Source organism: Panthera pardus, unplaced genomic scaffold, assembly GCF_024362965.1.
Source record: "Panthera pardus isolate Hobbes unplaced genomic scaffold, ASM2436296v1 HiC_scaffold_3, whole genome shotgun sequence".
Taxonomy (NCBI): Eukaryota; Metazoa; Chordata; class Mammalia; order Carnivora; family Felidae; genus Panthera; species Panthera pardus.
In genome coordinates, this window is record NW_026526876.1 from 39,552,501 (window position 1) to 39,575,311 (window position 22,811).

The window sequence follows — 22,811 nt, forward strand, 5'->3', positions numbered from 1 at the left end:
GGGAGAGAGAGAGAATCCCCAGCAGGCTCCGTGCTGTCAGCACACAGCCCAACATGGGGCTTGAACTCATAGACCATGAGGTCATGACCTCATGAAATCAAGAGTCAGATGCTTAACCAACTGAGCCACCTAGGGGCCCCTTACTTGCAAATGTTTTCCCAGCATTTACCATGTGCCAAGAATTGTTGTTTTCCATATGTTATTATACACGTATGTATGTGCGTGTATGTTAACTATACACATATATGTGTGTGTACATATATTTTTCATACGTAAACTATTTCTCATTTTCTACTTCACAGTATAGGTCCTACTGTCACCACTTTACAGGTGGAGAAGGGCGAGGTACTGGGAGTTAAATTACTTGGTTAAGGTCACACAAATAGTAAGTGGTAGAGCCAACATTACAACCCACATCTGGCTACAAAGCCTGAGCTCTTAACCATGCTGCTGCCTTTTTTTAAAGGTGTACCTCTCTGTGTTCATGTTTTTAAATATATGAAGGTACAGTTACTGAGAGTTCTGCTAATTAAGAAATCTCACAAGAAGAACATTTACAGTCCAGTTTGTCTTGTGTATGAATCCTTTTGTGCCAATATATAATCCCTTTGGAAAGTCGGCTTCAACCATTCGGTGCTTCAGCTTTTACATAGCTTTATCTTTTATCTCTTTAAGTCTCTAAATGACCTTGGCTTGCTATTTCTCCTACTTAAATCTGGATTTTAAACCCTTAGCTTAAGACTTGCTTCAGGATTTTTGTGATTTCAGTAACCTCTCTGGGTTTGAAGAATGTGGGAGCTAGTCTTCTGTAACTTAAAGCTAAATAAACAAAAGTTTTTCTTTCATCTTTGTATGGTAGTCTGATCCTGCATGTCCATCATGGTAGCCACTAGCCACATGTGGCTTGTTCAATTTAAATTAATTAAAATAAAAGTTTGTTCCTTTGTGACGCTAGCCACATTTTAAGTGTTCAGTAGCTGTGTGCATCTAGTGGCTTCCATCTAGGACAGTGCAGATACAGAGCATTCCCACCATCACAGAAAGGTGTAGACAGTGTGAGTCCAATCTAGTCATTTGAGCAGTAAGGAAACTGAGGCCTAAGAGTTGGGAATTTTAGTTTTGTTTATTGGTTGTTACTCATTAAACTGATTATTGGCAGAGCTGGATCTGGAACGCAGCTTGTCTGGTTCCCAGTTCAGTGTTCTTTCCACGCTGCCACTCCCCAGATATTTGGATTTTATATTTAAAAAATACTGGATAATTCAGGACTCCAGAAAAATACGAAATTCATTAGGTTTTAGGGCCTGGAGTTAATAGTTCTTTTATTTTAACATTCCCATTGAACATATGAAGTGGGTTTCATTTTACTTCATCTAGAGAATCTTCAAGCCATAGATGTTTTACAATGTGAGGAAAACCTGTTTTATTCGATGATGTGTTTCTGCCTTGGTTTTCTCATTTATAAAAACATTTACCATTTAGCTAGGGATTGTGAGGTAGTTAGTGGTCCCATGGTGGGGACACATGTATCCATGTACATCATGAGTCATCAAGAGGTCTGCAGTTGAGATGGTATTTCTTAAGAGTGTAAGGAATACGGGTGCTTGGTAGGCTTAGTTGTTAAGCATCGGACTTTGGCTCAGGTCATGATCTCATGGTTCATGAGTTTGAGTCCCACATTGGGTGAGCTCAAGCCCTGCTTCTCTCTCTCTCTCTCTCTCTCTCTCTCTCTCTCTCTCTGCCCCTTATTCACTTGTGCTTTCTCTCTCTCTCTCTCTCTCTGTTTCTCAAAAAATAAAAGACTGTAAGGAATGGTGAGGGCTGTTGTAAGGGCCATCAGGAGAGGTGTCATTGTAGGTATTGGCACTCCAGCTAAGCACTTGAGGGCCAGGTAGGGTTCAGAGAAAGGCACGGCAGGAAGTAGAAAGGAAGGGTGTGGAGGTGAGAAAGTTCCGGTTTGGATTCTGAGTGGAGTGCAGATGGATGACTCCTGAGGGCTTAGGCCACAAAGGAAAGCAGGAAGGGGACAACTTTTACCCTGTGTCGAAGAGTGTGGACATTATATTGAGTGGAAAGAGCAACCACCAAGGGTTTTTCCATAGAGGAGAATTGTGGTCACATCTGTATTTTAGGGTTTGAAGTAGATAATTCCCATGACAGCCTTTAGGGGGGCAGCAGAGATACAGGGAGCCTTGAAGTCATTGACATAACCTGGGTGGGGCCATCACTGGGGACAGTGGGAGCGGGAATATGGGAGAGACAGGAAGTGATGTTTGTGATGTATGTCATAGCTGCTTAGAAAATTGGGGTGGGAGAGAAGCAATGACACTCTCAGGCTGCAGGCCTGAGTGGCCAGAAGAGTAGACTTGTCATTGTATGAGGAGGAGGAGGAGTGGTGTCGGGAGAGGTGCATTCATGTCTACAGGCAGGTAGAAGTGTGGTGTGGTGTAAAGATGCTGATTTGGATGTGATAGGAGATGGGTGGCCCGTGGCCATAAATAAGGTGAGTGAGACATTAGAGGCAGGTGGCAAAGAGAACCTTGGGGTAAGAGTCCGTGGAGAAGGGTAACTGAGAATGAGACTAAACTCGGTAGAGTTCAGTCTTAGAGAATTCAACAGAGGAGAGCATTTGAGTTCTGTATTCAACCTGTTTGCTTTAAGTTCTGTAGGACATCCTTGGCTAAGGTGTCCCCCTAGTTGTGACCATTAAACTGTCTCCAGACATTGCCAAGTGTCCCCCCAGGGGCAGAACTGTTCCTGGTTGATAACTACTGTTCTACCTTACGATATCTTCTTGCTCATAATATTTATTTGTGGCCCCCGTGTGCCCTTTCTATGTGTCTTTTTTTTTTCTTTAATGTTTATTTAGCTTTAAGAGAGAGAGAGCAGGGGAGAAGCAGAGAGAGAGAGAGAGAGACAGACAGACAGACAGACAGAGGATCCGAAGCGGGCTCTGTGCTGACGGCAGAGAACCTGACGTGGGGCTCGAACTCATGAACCTTGAGACCATGACCTGAGCCGAAGTCAGACGCTTAACCGACTGAGTCACCCAGGCGCCTCTCTGTGTCTTTTAGCTTTGACACCAACTACCACTACCACCATCACCGTCCCAGTCCTAATTCATAAGACAAACATTGATCTGGCTAATTGCCACCATTCCTGTTTGTGGAGATTTTTGTGGGCCAGGACTCTGTGGTTGCTGATCTGCTAATGGGTTTACTGTCCCTGATTCAGGAACTTGCTTCTGCTCTGGTTGTGTGTGACTTGCCAGTCAGCTATGGTTGTGGGTGGAAGGATAATTATCAGGTCTGTTTCTTTAGTTACGAGTTCGGGGGTAAGCTAGTAAGCATGCTTATTTCTCTGTTTGTTCCTGTTCTCCTCCTTATCTGTGATACCTTGTTCTGTTCTGTTCTGTTTTGTTTTTTCACTTCATGTCTGCCTTCCCCAGCCTAAGTCCTTTGTCTTCCACAAAACTTCATTTGGCTGCAGCTTCACCTCATGCTGATTTTTCCTTTCTTCGAGGTTCTGGGTCACATACAGAGCTTAGTGTGCTGTGTTATATCCTCTTGTATTTCTGGCTATTTTATGCACGTATATTTTTTTCTGGGATAAATTCCTTTTGATATTCTGTATTCCTGTATTGCATACTGTTGGACACACAGTTCTCATTCAGTAAATACCACCCACTCTCAGTGGCATATTAGAATTAGTTATGGTCTTTGAGCAGAAATACCACTATAAGTAAGTTTCCATACATCAGAATGGTTAACATGTGCCACTTTTGTTCCATCAATTTAAGCAATAGTCAAATAAGAATGAATAGGCATTGTATAAGGAGCCTCTGATGTTCATGACGGTAAGATTTGATCTAAAGTTGATATTTAGAAGAGAGCCGTATGGATTATAACTTTTTGTCCTTAATTAAGGTGGATTTAGCTGTAAATTAGTTTTCAGCAAATAAGAGATTTGGTGTAAAATAAGTACAGTGAATAGACATTTTGATCCCAGCCAAAAATACAAATAAGGAGAAGAGGAAATTTGTCTTAGTTTGGGTTGCCATTGTAAAGACCCCCATAGACTAGGTAGCAGAAATTTATTTCTTCTATTCCTGGGGATGGGGAGTCTAAGGTCAGGGTACCACTGTCACTGGCTTCTGGTGAAGACCCTGTCCCAGGTTGCAGATTGTCGACTTCTTGTTGTGTCCTCGCATGGAAAGAGGGAGAGAGCCTCTGGGGTCTCTTTTAGGAGGGCTCTGATCCCATTCACGAGGGCTTCACCGACATGCCCTAATCGCCTCCCTCAGGCCCCACCTCCTAATAAAATAAGGTTTCATCATAGGAATTTTGGTGGGGCACAAATATTCAGTCCATAACAAAATTAAATCAAGGATGTATGTGGTGTCTCTTGAGTGGTTAGCATGGACTACACACGGTTAGCTCTACCGAAAGCGTTCTTAGGATCAAGTGAGAAAATGTGTATGTAAGGAATTTGAAGACTCGAAAGCACTACCATACTGTTTGTGTGGTTGGCTGTCGTTTCAGGCTACAGAACATGTGTGAACTGAATTGGTCTTGTTCATGCATCGTATCTGGTTCAGTGTAGGCAGTCGGTACACGTCTGGTAGGAATGAGAACACACTTCGTGGAATGCGTGTGTGTTACTCTTGTGACTTAATGTGTCACTCTTGTGACTTAATGCATCTTTCGAGTTTGTGTTGCATTTGCTGATAAAGTTTGAATTAAGTATCTATGTATTGCAAGTCCTTTATCCTTGTTCCTTATAAGTGGTGCCCATAGCAGGAGGTAGTCTGAACACTGAGGTCAAAACTTTTCCTGAAAGTTCTTGTCTCGGAGTGCCTTGGTGGCTCAGTTGGTCAAGTGTCCAGCTCTTGATTTCGGCTCAGGTCATGATGTTACAGTTCGTGAGTTTGAGCCCTGAGTCAGGCTCTGCGCTGACAGTACGGAGCATGCTTGGGATTCTCTCTCCCCCTCTCTCTGCCCCTGCCCGGCTCTTGTTCTCTCTCACGCTTGCTCTCTCAAAGCAAATAAATAAACTTTTTTTAAAAATCTTAAAAAAAAAAGTTCTTGTCTGTGAAATGATTCTGTTAATGGTAAGGTTGTCAGGATTTACTTTTTTTATAAATTTTTTTGTTTTAACATTTATTTATTTTTGAGAGACAGAGGCAGAGCATGAGCAGGGGAAGGGGAGAGAGAGAGAGAGATACAGAATCTGAAGCAGGCTCCAGGCTCTGAGCTGTTTGTTAGCACAGAGCCCGACACGAGGCTCAAATTCACAAACTGCAAGACCATGACCTGAGCCGAAGTCGGACGCTCAACCGACTGAGCCACCCAGGCACCCCGTCAGGATTTACTTTTTATGAGTATTGGGTGTAATTTGTTGCCGGTAAATATTTCTGTAAACTCAGAGTGCACATATTCCCAGGGGAGTAGAACGAAGAGACCTGCTGTTACAGCTGCTACTCGGCCGTTTTGACGGTTCCCACAAATATGATAGAAGGAAAAAGAAAGGCGCTCTAAATAGGGGAAGGACAGCTCTCAGGCACACTTCCGCATGTTAGGTTGGCCATACACACTGTGGGAGTGGCAGGCTTAGTCTCTCTTGTTCACCTCTGCACTTAATTCTGGTGCCTGGCCTAAAGGTGACATTCAGTGAGTATTTATTGAAGGAATGAATAATGGAGAGTCTGTGCTTTCTTGGGTTTTCTAGCTCGTAGTTGAAAAGCTGTCAGACTTAACAAGAGTTTAGGAAGGCTGCAGTAGAACCGGTAGAATGGGTCTAGTTTTTGCCTGGGAGGTACTCTTCAGCCCTGGTCCCTTTGTAACACAGGACCATACGATTCCTGCAAAAACCAGTTTGTGCGGTTCAATCTGTATTGATTTAGGTTGTGAAAGCCCTTCTGCTTGTTTTTTAATCTGTCGTATTCCCTTTTCTCTTTGCAGTTCTAATTGTGGAGTGGTAAACATATACAATCAAGATTCTTGTCTCCAAGAAACAAACCCAAAGCCGATAAAAGCTATAATGAACTTGGTTACAGGCGTTACTTCTCTGACCTTCAATCCTACTACAGAAATCTTGGCAGTTGCTTCAGAAGAAATGAAAGAAGCAGTCAGATTGGTAATATGTCTTTACCTTTAAAAACATTATTGATAATCTTAAAATGTAAGTTGAAGGCATGGAAGGATGGGAGGAAAGGGGCGTGTTGGGTTATTTTAAAAAGAGTAGCTTCTTTTGATGTAGACATTACTAGTATTGTGGCTTTTGGGTGTGGTTGTAGAAATGATGCACAGTAGCCACCAAATTTGTACTAAGGAACGTATTTGAGGCAAATTCTTCATGTTTCTACAGTTTTCTTTCCTTATCTCTGCTTTTTAAAGCGTGATTTTCTTAGATTTTGAAAATAAACTGAGCTTGAAAATAAATTATGTAAAAAGATTGCAGTTTAAAGGGCTCAGTACTACTTGTGAATATGCCTCTGTGCCAGGAGTCCCCAGGACCTTCTCCAGGTTTGGTGATTTACTAGGACTCCCAGAACTCCGTATATGGTCTTATTCACAGTGAAGAGTTATTACGGGGAAAGGATACACAGCGAAACCAGCCAAGGGAAGGGTGCATGGGGCAGTCTGGAGGAAGCCAGGCACAGACTTCCAAGAGTCCTCTCTTAGTGGAGTCACACACGACACGTTTAATTCCTCCGACAAGTTGTGTCCACATGTGTTTGGTGTTTTCTTCCGGGAAGTCCCTCATTAGGGACTTCGTGCCCAAGGTTTTTATTGCTGGTTGATCACGTAGCTACACTCTGCCTAGCATGTACCCAGATTCTAGGCTCCCGGAAGGAAAGACAGGTGTTGAGCAGAAACCGCATTATACAAATGCTTGAGGCCTGGTGAGCCATCCTTATCACTTAGGGAAAATGTCGCATCAGTGTAGGGAAACTGTTTACCAGTCAAGTTCCCAGACATGATCTAAGAGCCGTCCGTGCGAGCATGCCTTCCTGAGGATAGCAGCCTCGGGTCTGTGTTAACTCTTTTCTGCCCCACCTCAGAGCCCATTTTAAATGTCATCGCGTCTCTGTGAAGTTTCCTACTCTTCAGGCAGAACCAGTTTCTTTATTCATTTCACAGTTATTTGCTCTAGGCCCCAGGTAGACAGATGGCACAGAGCTTTGAATGGCAGCACTGGCTTGTGTTGTTACGTGTATGCTATCGCGTTATAAGCACTTTGCAGAAACTATTATTTTTACCTTGTTGACTTAGCAAAGCTTCGACCAAGTGTAATAGCGTATAGTTTCCAAAGGTTTATAAAGACTTCTCAAAAAAATGTTGAGCCAAATAACAGTCCTCAGAGGATTAACTCCCCCAAAGTCAGCAGCTAGTAAAGGGCAGAACTGTGCTTCTGGATTCTCCGTTCTTCGTAGAACTTTTGTGGTTTTCCATCTGAAATCCTCTGACCCCTAGAATGTGTGCAGAACTTGAGATGGCAAGTGGGGCAAGGAGGAGGCCAAGCTCTGCCTGTATCACATAGAGCAGCTCTGCTCTGATCTGTGCTGTATATTGGCATTCTGCATAAGATTTTCTTGGAAGGAAGAAAGAATTCTGTTGGAAAAGAGTGAAAAAATACAGCACTGTGTTTTATTGCCTCTGTGTCGAATGAATTGTTTGATAAATGAGAAGGTTCTAATTCAAGTCAGCTTTAAAATCCCCACTCCTCTAATGGGAGTGGTGGTCTAGCACACATTAACCTTTTATCATTTTAATGGTAGTAAATTGTTTTTAGAAAACCATGGGATCTATCTCCTGTTGACATAATATATTCTGCAAGACGCCTAGTAGTTAGTTCTGCCTAGTTTGCTTCAGTGATCATGGCAACATTTATGGTTCTTTACTGTGGCAAAATCACACAAGGAATTCATTAGTAACAGCCAAATCCCATTTTTTAAATGGTAGTCAACCATAATATCTAATGGAAAGTAGCCAGGCATAGCAGCTTCAGAATGCCTCGGTGAAACAGCGTTAGTATCATTAAATGCAGTCTCTTATAATGATCCAAACAGTTCTGTTATCCCAGCACAAAGCAGTGAATATAAATCTAAGCCATTGCACCAGTAAGAGACACAGAAGTTAAATTGTTATTGCATCTACAATCTTTGATGTAGTAGAAGGTTGTGGAACTGGTTATCCATTAAATTAAGGATGACTGAGCTTTTCACTTGTTGAATTTTGTTACTGGGGCCCTTAAATGTGATGACAGAAATGGTGTTGGAGGTAAAGGGAACTTTCTGAGGTAAAGAGGTTGGGTTTTTATGGGCTTTTTCTTCATTAACAGTTCACCTATAGTTTTGGATACAAGGGCCGTAAAGAGAGGTTAGAACACAGCTGACGTCTAAGCATGTGGGTGGGAGCCATTGGTCTGAGAAGAAAGTGCTAATGCAGTGAGAGAGTCCACTGGGGGACCTCACAGATACATACATGTGAGTCTCTTAGGAGACTGTTGTAAACGTGGTTTTGCTCCTCAGAATCAAGTCAATACAGGAGATAAAATATAAAAATACATTGTTGATAGGTTGGTGTTTGTCCTCCATTGGAAAAACACACGGTCCTCTTGTGTGAAGTCATGGCCACTGTATACGGTTGTGTAGGCTTTTTGTTGCCTGAGGGCACCGCATCTAAGGCGACACCGTTTACATCTTAAACTTTATTAAGAGTGTGTGTTTACCATAGTATTTCTGGCACTCTCTTCTCTTTATTTAGCTACAAAAATAAACAGCTCCCGTCTGGTGGAAATGAGCTTTAAAAAATTGATATGTGTCTTGTGCCCCAATTTTTGCCCCACAGTGAGCTCCCTGTTTGTAATAACGAGTTGACTTAAGTATGAAGTTACATTGAATCCAAATTAGGAGACTGTTTTTTCCAATTTAGGTTAGAAAATAAAAAGCATGATTTAATATAATTATCTTTAAGAAGTCATTCAAATACAATGGAATACTACCTGGCAATGAGAAGGAATGAAATCATGCCATTTGCAGCAATGTGGATGGAACTGGAGGGTATTCTGCTGAGTGAAATAAGTCAGTCAGAGAAAAACAGATATCCTGTGTTTTCACTCATATGTGGATCTTGAGAAACTTAACAGAAGATCATGGGGGAAGGGAAGGGGAAAAAATAGTTACAAACAGAGGGAGGGAGGCAAACCATAAGAGACTCTTAAATACAGAGAACAAACTGAGGGTTGATGGGGATGGGGGGAGAGCAGAAAGCGGGTGATGGGCACTGAGGAGGGCACTTGTTGGGATGAGCGCTGGGTGTTGTATGTAAGCCAATTTGACAATGAATTATATTTAAAAAAAAGTCATTGAAGTAGAAAGGTTGGTTCTGGTGTATTTTATTTTGGAAGAGTCACAAAAGACTTCAAAGTCCTGCCAGCAAAGTTAATGAGCAAGTGTCTGGAGCACGGTTTAAAAGTACCAGGTGACACATAGGATGGAGACCAAAGTTAGGTATAGGACAGTTCTGTTCTTGGCACTCGTAGGAAGTAGTTACTTCCTGATTTGCTCCTGTGATGCCTTGGATCACCTGTTCAAAGTTGGTGCGTGCCTAGAGGATGCAGACTTACAGTGGCCTAAGCAAAATGCAATTGAGAAGCCAGACCGCTTATCAAAAATGCATGTAATTTCCACATTTCCAAACTAAGAGTAAAAAGATTTTGCAATGTTCATATTGTGGCTCCTCTCCTAAAATAACTAGTCTGCTTTAAGTTGTTGTTGTTCTTTTTAAATATATTTTTCAAGGAACCTATGTAAAGAGTGGTGTTTAAGAAGTTTACAAGTTCGGATCAAGTCTGCCAGCTTCTTAGCTTTAATGGGTCAAGACCACTTCTCATTAGTACTAATGCCTGTGCATTGATGCCGTGCTGTGCAGGCAGAACCTGGTTCCTGGGAAAGTTGAGAATAATTGAAATTGCTTGCAGATCCGCAGTAAGCTTTACTTTCTTGACAAAATGGTCAATAGGTATATACCAGAAGGAATAGGGCCTAATAAGTGACTCACTGAAACCTGTTCCACAGACAGATGTGTACATCACTGGGTTTTACCTGGGGCTCGTCTACGAAATCACCTTGTTTGGACGGTTTAAAGCCTCATTTAAAAGTGTGGAGGATGACAGACTGCCAAAGGGAAATAGCTGAGTGAGGGCTCTCCACACATACTGGGACACTAAGGTCCTCTATTTGTTGGAAGAGCTGGAGAATCTTTGAAAGTGAGAGTTGTTAAAATCCTAGTGTACTTCGGGTAACTGCTTCCATGCTGGGGTTTTATTTACCCACAAATCGAGTGAGGACTGGTTGCATCGATCTTGGACTTGGCTCATTTTCCCCAACAGTGGAGTCTCTTGGAGAAAGAGACAGTGCCCCTCCTCATGTTTAGGCCTGGTGGTGAGCGTTTCATCTCTCTTTAAATCAGAACACAGTTTTCACTTGACAAACCAGGTTTCCATGATTTTGTCTTCCATGAGGGGAGATTGGAAAAGGCAGAGAATATATCATAAAGCAGAAAAGTAAAGTATGGAAAATAGATTATATGATACTGGAAGAATTTGTATGGCTTTGCTGGGCTTCAGTTACATAAAATCAGACTCTTTGTAACATTTAAAGTATCTGTTCCCTGTGACCAAATTTGAGTATTGTTTACTGTGGTCATTAAGTTAGAACATTATTGAGTACTGCTATTGAGTTTTTACTTTAGTGTATTCATTTATTTAGTCAGCAAACATTGGAATCTGGCAGGCGCCATGCTAGATGGTGCATTAGAAGCATCAAAGAAATGCTTTCTTCTCTTCCCTCCCTTCCCTCTAGGTTAATAGCACATTGAAAACCAAATTTTAATTTCAGAACACTCTGCTCCATTACGAGAGTTGTACATCATGTGTACTACAATCAAAATGAACTTTTTGTTCCAGCAAACAGGTAGAATGAAGACTAAAATTTAAGAAAGAAGAGTTTGCAGTTGTTGTGATTTAAAGCTTCATATTATTTCCTACAGGTGCACCTTCCTTCCTGTACGGTATTTTCAAACTTCCCAGTCATTAAAAAGAAGACAGTCTCTCTTGTTCATACCATGGATTTTTCTCCCAGAAGTGGGTACTTTGCCTTGGGGAATGAAAAAGGCAAAGCCCTGATATATAGGTGGGTGTTATTTATGTTTAAACGTCAGAAATACCCATAACGTTCTTTTGAAAGTATGAAGAGATACTCTTGTTACATTCCCAGTTCTCCACTTAACACGCAGTGTCTTAATCAACTACAATGATAAATTATTAATTGTAGAGTGTTTAGCCTGACTGTCCTCTTCATTATCTAACAAAATGCATTTCTCTACCATAAAATGTGACTAGAAGAAAAGTTCACCTGAGGATTTATTTATTAATTAAAAATAACTTTATTTATTTATTTGGGAGTAGTCAAGAGTAGCCACTTTAGTTTTTAATTTTTTTTTTTAAGCGTATTTATTTATTTTGAGAGAGGACAAGCAGGGGACGGGCACAGAGGATCCCAAGCAGACTCCATGCTGTCAGCACAGAGCCTGATGAGACTCAAACTCCCCAGCCGTGAGATCACGACCTGAGCTGAAATCAAAAGTTAGTTGCTTAACCGATTGAGCCACCCAGGCACCCCCAGTGTAGCCACTTTAATAATATTGCGGCTTTCTTGGTGCCTTATGTCTAGATGGACCTTTGTTGATCTGTTAATTCACTACCTACTTCACTTGATATAAGTGATTTTTTTTTTTTTTTGAAAAAGGTGCTGCTTTCTCTGTAGCTGTGAGCTGTAAATAAGAATGTCAGCCACAGAGATGTCTAAAAGTTACATTCTGTCCAGGTTCTTTTCTGCACTCAACTCACTTGGTTATAAGGCGGGAACAAATAAAATCTAACTGCACAGTTGCTAGAAGATGCAGGTGACAAGGTGGCTCTTCTGGGGTTGCTGACAAGCTGGAAGCTAGTGGCTTCCATCACAGCCCCCTGTCCCTTCTCCCTTGTGTTGGTGGCAAATGTGTGTAGGACCCTGTGTTTATGTTTGTATGCTTTAGGGAAGGCCTGCTTTCACAGACCTGGAATCTGGTTTGAAGAAGAGAAATGTAAATCAGTTTTAAGGAGATAGTTGTGAAGAGAGGTTATGGCAAAGAGTAATGGGGTCTCAAGTTCTGTTCAGAAAGGAAGATGGTTACACATTCCATCATTCCACCGTTGGAATGGTTGGTACATTCCATCATTCTCGCTTGCTTGCAGTCGTTTTTGGGGTGATTGTTTCAGTTTGGGTGTTCAAGAATGCAGATTCCTACTGCACTTACAGATTCTCTCCCAAAACTTTGGTTTATCTAATTGTATTTTCTTTTCTGAAGTTTAAGCACCGGAGGCCATTCACATTTTATCCAGAGCATTGCTGAGTGGGGAGACTGTTTCTAGCAAGTGTGTGGGACTGACAACCTTTGTGTTGGGTGTGGCTGGTCAGGTATTTCAAAGACTCCAATTCGATGCTTTGGAGCAAGCTTGATGCTTTTAGTAAAACCTGAGGTAGTAGCCTTAGGATCCTTCAGAATGTCACATTGAGGAGTCTTAACCTAGCTGCCTGGTGAGAATGATTATGAATACGTTGTTTACCCCCCAAAAATGCTTCTTCAGTGCCATTCTGTGATCTGATTGACCATACTCTGGGTAATCACAAAGTTGTTTGTTTAGATGATTTGTCTTTTACTTTTTCAGGTTGCACCATTACTCAGACTTCTAAAGAGATTATATGAAGTAAGAAAATCCTTTTTGATTGATTCTTCAGGTTTTAAGGTTACACTCGTTGCTGTCAGTTGGCAGAGGGACCACATGAGCTGACCTTTGTTTCCTTGCCCCAGGGTTGCTGTATCTTTAGATAGGGGAGCGGGATGGAAGTAGATCAGGAGCAGCGCAGTTGGACCTGAACCTTCCCTGGGAATTTTTATCCCAAATCACAACAGTCTGGTTCTCTCTTTCTGAGGTCAGATCTCTAATATACTGTTCAGTAGTGGTCATCAAAATTGTTATTACTGAACATTTAATCCACAAAGGCTAGACGTAATAGTGAGAGATGACGATCTTCACATATAATTGTAACTTCCATGAGCTCACACCCTCTTATTTTGTATGTGTTTCTTGAGAAATTAAAAGTGGCCTGCCCTGTGGCTAGTTGGTGGAAGCTTGTCACAGAGCTAGTTAGTGGCTGGTCATTAATTTTGCTGCCTAGTATTTCAAACAGTAAGACGTGCTTCCCTTTCCATGGCTTGATCTTTGATGTGGAAATATAGTAGTTCTGAGGTTGAGCTTTGCAGTTGGCCTGTTCCTCACAATTGACTAAGTTGGTCTTCTCTGAGATTCTTCCATGTTGAGGAGACTGTGGGAGTGCGTATCGCTTTACTGTTGAGCAAAACAGCCAAGAGGGGAAAACAGTCTAGGTTTCCTGCCTGCCCAAACTGTATAGCCAGCACATGTTTGTTGATGACCAGCAGCTATGAATCAAATGTATAATTTCTTCTGTTCTTTTCTCAGATCCAGTTGAGCCAGAAGAGAAGCCGTCTTGATCTTCCCAGAAACTTTCTGAATGTGTGATAATATATGGCTAATGATTTACTGAGCCAGCTGTATTATTTAAGTTAACAGAAACGTCTTAATAAACACATAGCAACTTTTGTTTGAAAACAAGTGTAAGTTGTTCTTCCCTTCCTACCTACACACAAGCACACTGACTTGGATGCATTTCTTTTCAGACCACACAGAGATTGGAAACACCTGTCTGCAGCCAGAAATAACACAGACAGATACTCTATTTCACAGTTTACCCTACTTAAGATTTCCCCCTTTCCCAGCATAGAGCTCTCCATGCTAAGCGAGGTTCTGATGAGCGATGGAGGTCAGTTGGCTTGACATGAGAGCAGTGAGGGCTCATGGGATTAATTTTGAACTTGCAAGTTTTCTTGGAAAGGTGATGATGGAAATGAGATTTTCCTGGGCTTGGTACTTCAAGTGGTTGTCATTGTTATTTGCGGGAGAGGGTCTCATAAGAGCCTGGTACTTGTGTCCTACTGATTAGCCACTCCATTCCCTGGAAGTATTTTTTTGTCTGTCTATTCAAAAACATTTTTTGGTTTATTTATTTATTTTGAAAGAGAGTGTTTGGGGGAGAGGCAGAGAGAGGGAGAGAGAGAATCTCGAGCAGGCTCTGCACTGTCAGCGCAGAGCCCGATGTGGGGCATGATCCCACAAACTGCAAGATCGTGACCTGAGCCGAAATCAAGAGTCGGACCCTTAACCAACTGAGCCACCCAGGCACTCCCTCTCATGTCAATTTAAATGTTTCATTTAATTTAGGTTCCAGGGTCGACAGTTGGTTGCATAATTCAGTTGTGGCATAACCTTGCTTTAAACCAGTCCCTACGTTTCTTAGGGAAAGCAGACACTAGACCATGTATCTAAGGAGGATTCGTTGTGAGAAGTATCAAGTAGGTGTGAGAGCCCTCACCCCACCTCCTTTCGGACACCTGGGAAAGTCCGGTTAGAGGAGGAAGTTCTCCCAGTGATGAAAAATGGCTCTGACTCTGCCCAAAGAATTAACAGATCCCACTTAACTCTAGTCCAGCCAACAGCTCAGTGAAGGGCATCTTCAGTGTCTTCAAGGTCCCGCCAGGTCTGCTGGCAATGACCTAGAGCAGCTCGATAGATAACTGTGTTCACGTATGCCGGCATCTTTCTGAAAACGCCTTTTATTAAGATGGGCTGTTGCTGTGTAATTGTAGAGGCCCTGCCCTGCCCCCCCCTCCACCCCGCAACTGCTTCCATAGTAAAAATGCTGGAGTGCAGTCCTGAAACCGGTTGGCTTGTCAGGGTTGATTCTCTCCTGAAGTGCTAGAGGGCAGCATTGGGCCGTGAGTAATCAAAGGCAAGGCTCTTGACAGCAGTTTACCATCTCTCTTAGCTACCTCATTGTTTAGCTCCGATACGGATACCGAGCCTTATATGTGCTTATTTTGGATACGATTTTCAGTTCCTAAGAGTGTAAAGATTTTCAGGAATTTACCATTCTAGAGAAAATGATGGAAGTAGGAGTTGAAATTTTAACTACTTCTTAACATCTCTACATCATTTTTATACTCTGCTAGAGACAGAGGAAAGAACTCCCAGTTCTAATCTCCAAGAGAGACAAATGTGCTATTTGTTCTACAGACAGAAATGCTACCAAACCTGTGTCTTGTCTTTTAATGTTTATTTCCCCTCGATGGGAGTTGGGGATTTGAGTCAGGGTCTCATTGCTTCTCATAGCAAGTGCCAAGTTAACTCCTCGAGGAGGTGAGAGCCACAGCCATGATCTCACTTACACAGTTCTTTATTGGCACTTGCTGTGATAGTGTGAATGTGGCTTATCTCTGTTCCGGGCGGGGGATGTGGTGGGCTGTGAGGTGATAGTTTGCCATCCAGAGCCTCATGGGACATAGGTTTACCCACAGTGACGACTTGTTGAAATCTGGTGCGCCTGCTCATTTCTCCCCTATCCCCACTAATAGGAAAGTAAAGAATTACTAGCCTATCGAAATTCTTCCTGTTGTTTGAACCAACTACAGGTGAGAAATCTTACGGGCATGTGTGTTGTCTCCGGTGAGGACTTGGAGACCTTCGTAAGTCTGCACAGAATGAAGTGACCTGCTACGGGGCTTGTGACCAGCATTTCTGGACTTTAGCTAAGGGGTGGGGTGGGGGGGGCAGGATGAAAGCAAGCAAATGCCCATGGAAGGAAGTGCTTGCCCACACTTGCAGTCAGCTAGCTCTTAGGCCTTCTTGGCATCCCGTTGACATGCATCTCCAAACTCATCTCAAAGAAAAGTCACGTGAGACACGAGCATGGTCTGTTCTGTTACTCTAAGGAGGAAATGGGCCTGGGGCAAGAGGTGTGGGGGAAAGGTAGAATGTGGGGTGGGAACAGAATTTCTGAGCCCCTGGCCCTGTACTTTTACCGACGTCTGTATGTACATGTAATCCCACAAAACTCTCCTGGTTCCTTTGTGAGGAAAGTAATACTTTCTTTTTACAGGAAAATAAATCGAGGGTCAGAGAGGTTGAACATGCCAGTCCCTAAAGCTGTCATCCTCACAGTGACCACTGATCCTCAACGCTGGGTGTGCACACTCTTTAACAGTAGACAGCTCATTAGACGGAAGGAATAGAACTCCTGTGCCGTGCATAAAGTATTTGTGCTACATATCATGTAGATGATTTATAAATAAATAGGCTTACGTGAGGGTATGTGCTCAAAGATTTTCTACGAAAGGGCCACTGGTTTGGAGACCCGGCCTCCTGCCACACCAAACTTGACACATCCCAAACTGCACAGGTTGCCACACCCTCTCCTCCATTCTTCCCAAACTTGGCTTTGTATTCTTTACAATGTTAATAGTTCCTCCACCATTAACCTAGTCACTTAAGCTAGGTGCCTGGGACTGACTTTAAACCTGAGATTTTTCTCTACCTCTGCTTCCCACCACAACGAGGAGTTGCCGAGTGCTTTTATTTTGCTCTCAAAAAGTCCTCCTTTTTTTTTTTTTTTTTCCCTCCTATCCTGTGGCTTCTCTGGCTCTAATCTGCTCTCACCTATTAATCCCCTGACTTGCTTCCCGCTTTTCAGTTGGATGTCCACACTGCAGCCAGGATTTTTTTTAACATTTATTATGGAAAACTTCAAACATATACAGAAAGAGAGATACTAATATAATAAACTTCTTTGGAGGGATCACCCAGCTTTGGCAATAATCAGCTCCTGGAGATTTTTATGTCCCCACCCACACACTCTCTGGTTATTTGGAAGCCAAGCCAAAATGTATCACTTCATTTGTAAATATTTGAGTATATATAGAGATGTGTTTTAAAATTACAAATCTCAACATGCTACTCTTGCTTGAAATCCTTCAACGGCTCCTCTCCCAAACCCTTTCGTTTCCCCATCTATGGAATAGGCGTAATAATAGACCTGCCTCGCAGGACTGGTTATCAGGCTCAGAACAGTACCTGGCCCAGAGCAAGCTAGCTCTCAGTGAATGTTAGCTGCTGCCATTATAATCATTGTGACCACAGTCCTGTACAAGATGATACTCAAGCTCCTTCCCTTGGTAGAGAGGCCCATTATCTCAGCCTCTTCCCTTCTCTCCAGCTTTCTCACTTACTTTGTGCTCCAGAAATCTTGAGCTACTTGAAATTTCCCTGAAGGAGCCAAGCTATTTTTCTTCCCCCTTCCTTTGTTCTTGCTGATGCTTCCTCCTTGCCTTTTCATTTTCTGCCTTTCAAATACTGTGCATCTAGCACGACAGAGATGAACTTCTATCATAGTACCTACACCCTTTGTCGCATTTGTTTCTTTGTTTATATGGTCTTTTCATGGAAGATTTGAAGTGGCTTTCCCAAACACAGTAAAGAGAAAAAAGAGAAATGAATCAGGTTCTGGGAAAATGAAGATAAGACCGGAGAAATTAGGACCCAAATATGTAGGCCATACGTGGTTAGTAAAGTTGAACTGTAATTTTTTTTTTTTTTAATTTTTAGCCTAAACAATGCTCAAATATATTTTTTGGAAAATAATGTATTTCAAGAAGAAGTGAAAGTTGTCTTTTTCCTCCCTATCCAAGGGAGCCTCTATTAATAGTTTGATGTATATCTTCCTAGTAGGTTTTGTTTCTGTCTTTGTCATTGAATCAATTATGTGTTTACATGCGAGACACAAATCCTGAAAAACAGTGGCTTGAATCATAAGGGTATTTAACGTATTTAAGATGTCTAGAGGTGGCTGACTGGCTTCGGAATCCATTTGGTGCCTCACCCATGTCCCATCTTTGGTCAGTGTGGTTTTGGTTCTCTTTGCCTGTTTCTCATGGTTGCAGAATGGCTGCTGTATACCTCAAGTCCCACATCCTCTCACAACACGAGAGCACCCTAAGCCAGAGTGAAGGGGATGGAGGAAAAACAGTCTCATTCCTGGCAGGATTCTTCCTTTTGATCAAAGGAGAAAGTTTCTCTAGAAGTCTCCCTGCAGACTTTCCCTAATGTTTCCTTGGCAGAACTGGGTCACAGGCCTCCAGACCACTGTCAAAAAGGAGGAATTTTCCATAAAACTGTTCAGGCTTCGTCCCAGGGACGGGCAGTGGGGCCTGCTGTCTCTGAGCACATAGCTATCTGCCTGTTGCTTGAAAAAAACAAAAACAAAAACAAAACTCTAGGCGTTCTGTTTGTAAGAGGAAGCAGAAGTAGGGAATGACTTTTGGGAGAAAAACAGCAGCGCTTGCCACAGGTACATGCGTGCCTGCTTTTTAATTTTTTAACATTATTGGTCCCAGATTTTAATATTCTCCAACAATTATTTTCATTTAATTTCACTTATCCGGTAGATGGGGTAGATAATGGATTTACCTCATTCTTAGACGTAACTTTTGCACAGTAGTGCAAATAATACTGGAGTTACTTTCTTTAAAAAAAAAATTTTTTTTAATGCTTATTTATGTTTGAGAGAGAGAGACAGACAGAGTGTGACTGAGGAAGGGTCAGAGAGAGAGAGGGAGACACAGAATCCCAAGCAGGTGCCAGGCTCTGAGCTGTCAGCACAGAGCCCGATGCAGGGCTCGAACCAATGGACCGCTAGATCGTGACCTGAGCCGAAGTCAGATGCTTAACCAACTGAGCCACCCAGGTGCCCCTGGAGTTACCTTCTTATACAGGTCTCTTTGTATGTGTGTATTTCTCCACAAGAGATACCTGAAGTAGAATGGCCATTTAAAATTTTGATTCACAATTTTGATAGGGGCACGTGGGTGACTCGGTTGAGTGTCCAACTTCAGTTCAGGTCATGATCTCGCGGTTAGTGAGTTCCAGCCCCGCATCAGGCTTGCTGCTGTCAGCACAGAGCCCACTTTGGATCTTCTGCCCCCCTTTCTCTCTCTCTCCCTCTCCCCCACTTGGCCTCTCTCAAAAACAAATAAACATTAAATTTTTTTAAATAAAATTCTTTTCTAAAATGGCTATGACAATGACATTCCCACCAACAGTAGATGAGAGAATCCCCTCCCCTCTTTCCCTTTGACATCCAAGCAGTGATAAAATTTTACCACTAGATATTATAACCTAATGAGTGAAAAATGATAGCTATAGTTTTAGTTTGCTTGTGCTGTAATTTTTATTTCTTCCATTGGAAAAGGGACAAGTTATATAATTCACAGTCTCTAAAAGAAGTTAATACTTCCATCTTTCTTGACTGTATTTGTTAATCTATTTCTCTCCTGTTAGCACTTTATTCATCTTCGTATCTTCAACATCTGCTTCAATGCTTGCTGCATATATTAGATATATAATTCTATGAGCTTAAAAAAAAATCTGACTTGATTATGGAGAGAACAAAGGGTAAATATGGGGGAATAATGACCAAGAGCGCATTTCCTGAAATCCAAATCAAGATACATGGATTGACTAAGGATTTTTGTGCCACTTTCAGATGTGAGAAGCCATCCTGGAGGTATAATATGAAATTAGAAATGATGAAACTTCTTCTAAGGTATTTTGATGGTTTGTACAGACAGCAGCAGGTCAGAATTTTTGGAACCGGGACTATTTTAGAGGTTAAATTGTAAAGTAGAGCTTAAGAGAGAATCCTGAGGCATAAGGAGAGATGAACTATAGGTAGCCAGAGGCGAAGCTCAAATCAGTAGTTTTTAAAATAGATGATGAGTTGAGAATAAACCGTGAAACTTTGAATCGGCCAGCAGCCGGCAAATGCATTTTCGCATTGACAGCCAAGCGGTGATAAAATTCCCCCATTGTAGGTCCTGCCTCTCCATCAGAAAGCACACATGGGCTTGGCATAGTAAAATGAAATAAAATTTCCAGAAGTTCCAATAAGATGGCCTACTGTTATTTTATATGCCGCCGTTCTCCCTCCAGCCCTTGCTTCTTCAAATGTAATTTCTTCCTCCTGTTGCCTTCACCTGGATTTTCAGATCGTCCATCCAACTCCTTACCTCCCCACCCATCCTAACCCCCAAGGAACCTCAGTTGAGCGCCTGTGTATGTCAGACACTATGTTGTTCATGCCGGCTTCCCAGCAGTCACGGGCGGACACAGTCCACGCCCGCAGGGAGGGAGACTCACACATTAGACAGGGAATTACAAGTTCAACCAGTGTGGCCAAAGGGGAAGGGCCGAATACTTGGGGAACATGGAGCAGGGAAACTTGACCTGGCCTGTTGGGTCCCTGAGGAGGCCATGTCAAAGTTGAGTTCGGAAGAGTGAGTAGGAGTTGGCCAGGGCAGGAGGAGTATTTCACCCCCGCCCTTCCAGTCTCACTCCCCTTCTCCCCGGGGCCTGCCTTCCATCATGTTCTATGGAATTCCCCAACTTTTTGTGACGACTCCCTGTGCATTCCCTGACTGCTTCTCCTTATGTGGAACCCTGGTCCTTCCTGAAACTCCTGAGTCTCCCTTGGACCTGAGAAAGAGAGAGAGAGAGAGAGCACACGAGGTGGGGAGGGACAGAGAGAGAGGGAGACAGAGAATCCCAAGCAGGCTCCACACTGTCAGTGCAGAGCCCGATGCAGGGCTCGAACTCACAAACTGTGAGATCATGACCTGAGCCTAAACCAAGAGTTGGAAGCTTAACCGACTGAGCCACTCAGGTGCCCTGGACCTCTGCCTCCTCTTTGATGGCTCTGCCCCACCTCGCCCCCCTCAGTTTGCTGAGGAAGGACTCTTGCTGCAGAAACTCTTCTTGGACGAGGCCTTAACATGACTTTGAAAGGGCATGGAGTAATCATTTTGTTTTATTTCCAAGTTTCGGATAACTTGCCTTAAGACATTCATAAGGCACTTTAGCACTGGGTCCGACACAGAGTAAGCTCTTGAAAAGTTTTATTACTGCTATTATTTTTTTTTTTTAAAGACTCAGATGGTACATCACACATTATAGGCACATCATAAGATCTGGGTCCCTTCATCTGTCCCAGGGCCCCATGGCCCAATCAGGGCAGGGAAGATGGGGCCATAGAAGTCATATGTTCAGTAGGGACCCTGGAGCTCGTTGGGTTTCAACAGTGGATGTTTAAAGTCACCTAACTTGTTAATGTCACATGAGACTTGGGACCAGTTCTCAGCTTGCATATAATTCACTTTCTACTGCAGTATCCCATGCTCTGCAGTCTCTGTGGGGATTGTTGGTGGGGCTCACCGTCTCTTATCACCGGAAGAGTAACAAAGGCCTTGGGTCTGAGCTCTGAGAAGGCTCCTCTTGTCTCCTTTGCAAAAAGTTGGCTCTCTAGTGCAGCCCCCGGAAATTCTCTCTTCTCGGGAGAGCATTGCTGGCTGTCTCTTGGGGAGGGGGTGGGATGGGGAGAACATACAGTGGCTACTCCGGACTGTTTGCAAGTCTGTCCAGTCGTGAGGGTCTGGAGGACCTATGTTCTTGGAGCTCCCTACATCCCTTAGTGTTGGCTTGGAGGTGTTTTTGAAGCCTCTCTTCAGCTTTGCTTGTGGAGAACACTTGTGTCTTTTGTCACACAGTTTTATTTATTTTTTTATTCTAAAAAAAAATATTTTTTTAATGTTTATTTTTTGAGAGAGAGAGACAGAGCATGAGCAGGGGAGGGGCAGAGAGAGAGGGAGACACAGAAACCGAAGCAGGCTCCAGGCTCTGAGCCACCAGCACAGAGCCCGACACGGGGCTTGAACCCAAAACAGTGAGATCATGACCTGAGCTGAAGTCAGACGCTTAACTGACTGAGCCACCCAGGCGCCCCCACTGTTGTACAGTTTTAAAGACACAGGGCCTTTTGGGGTGCCTGGATGGCTCCGTTGGTTAAGCATCCGACTTCAGCTCAGATCATGATCTTGTGGTTCATGAGTTCGAGCCCCGCATCGAGCTCTGTGCTGACAGCTCAGAGTCTGGAGCGTGCTTCGGATTCTGTGTCTCCCTCTATCTCTATCTCTGTCTCTGTCTCTCTCTCTCAAAAATAAATGAACATTAAAAAAAAAAAAAAAAAAAAGAGATACAGGGCCTTCGTAGAGATGTGCTCCGGGAGGCAGTATGGCATCATAGTAAAAAGCACAGAGCCCAGAGTCAATCAACTTGCTTTTATTTTATTTTTTTATTATTTATTTTTAATTTTAAAAATTTATTTATTTTAAGGGGGGGAGGGGCAGAGAGAGGGAAAGAGGGAATCCTAAGCAGGCTCTGTGCTGCCAATATGGAGCCCAATGAGGGGCTCTGAGCTTACAAACTGTGAGCTCGTGACCTCAGCCAAAATCAAGAATTGGGTGCTCAACTGAGCCACCCGGGTGCCCCAATCAGCTTGCATTTAAATAGCCCAGATCAGGGACACTCTCCAAGCCTCAAATTCTTCACCTGTAAAAGAGGGACAACAACAGAGCCCCTTCAGAGGGTTGGTGGAGAATTAAGAGGAACTACAGCATATAAAGCACGGGCCCTGTTGTCTGGCACGTAAATGCAAGCTGTTATTATTTTCTCATCTGGTTCCACAGCAGCTTGGGGAGGTAGGCAGGGCAGGTGTTATTAACCCTTTTATACCCTGGGAAGGCTCCGTTTCAGAAATGTTAAATGACTTGATCTGAGGTCACAAATGCAGTAAATGGCAGTCAGGACCCCAGGTGTCCTGACTCTGAGTTCAGTGTTCTTTCTGCTCTCAGAATGGCCTCTGGAATGAATGGTATTTCTCTTGGGGACCTGCCTGACCCACTTCC

At 43.0% G+C, this 22,811-nt stretch overlaps 1 protein-coding gene across 2 annotated transcripts in view; it reads left to right on the top strand.

Moving 5' to 3' along the window:
* The window catches only part of UTP18 (UTP18 small subunit processome component), a 42,426-nt gene extending 28,686 nt beyond the window's left edge, over positions 1-13,740 (top strand). Inside the window, exons 11-14 of one of the 2 annotated variants that reach the window (XM_019415746.2) lie at positions 5,961-6,135; positions 11,055-11,197; positions 12,775-12,813; positions 13,588-13,740. In XM_019415746.2, coding sequence (XP_019271291.1) covers positions 5,961-6,135; positions 11,055-11,197; positions 12,775-12,799 — 343 coding nt within the window. In that variant the 3' untranslated portion in view covers positions 12,800-12,813; positions 13,588-13,740. The remainder of the gene's footprint in view (positions 1-5,960; positions 6,136-11,054; positions 11,198-12,774; positions 12,814-13,587) is intronic. The other variant, XM_019415747.2, reaches the window with a different exon arrangement.
* The last annotated feature ends 9,071 nt before the right edge of the window (positions 13,741-22,811 follow it).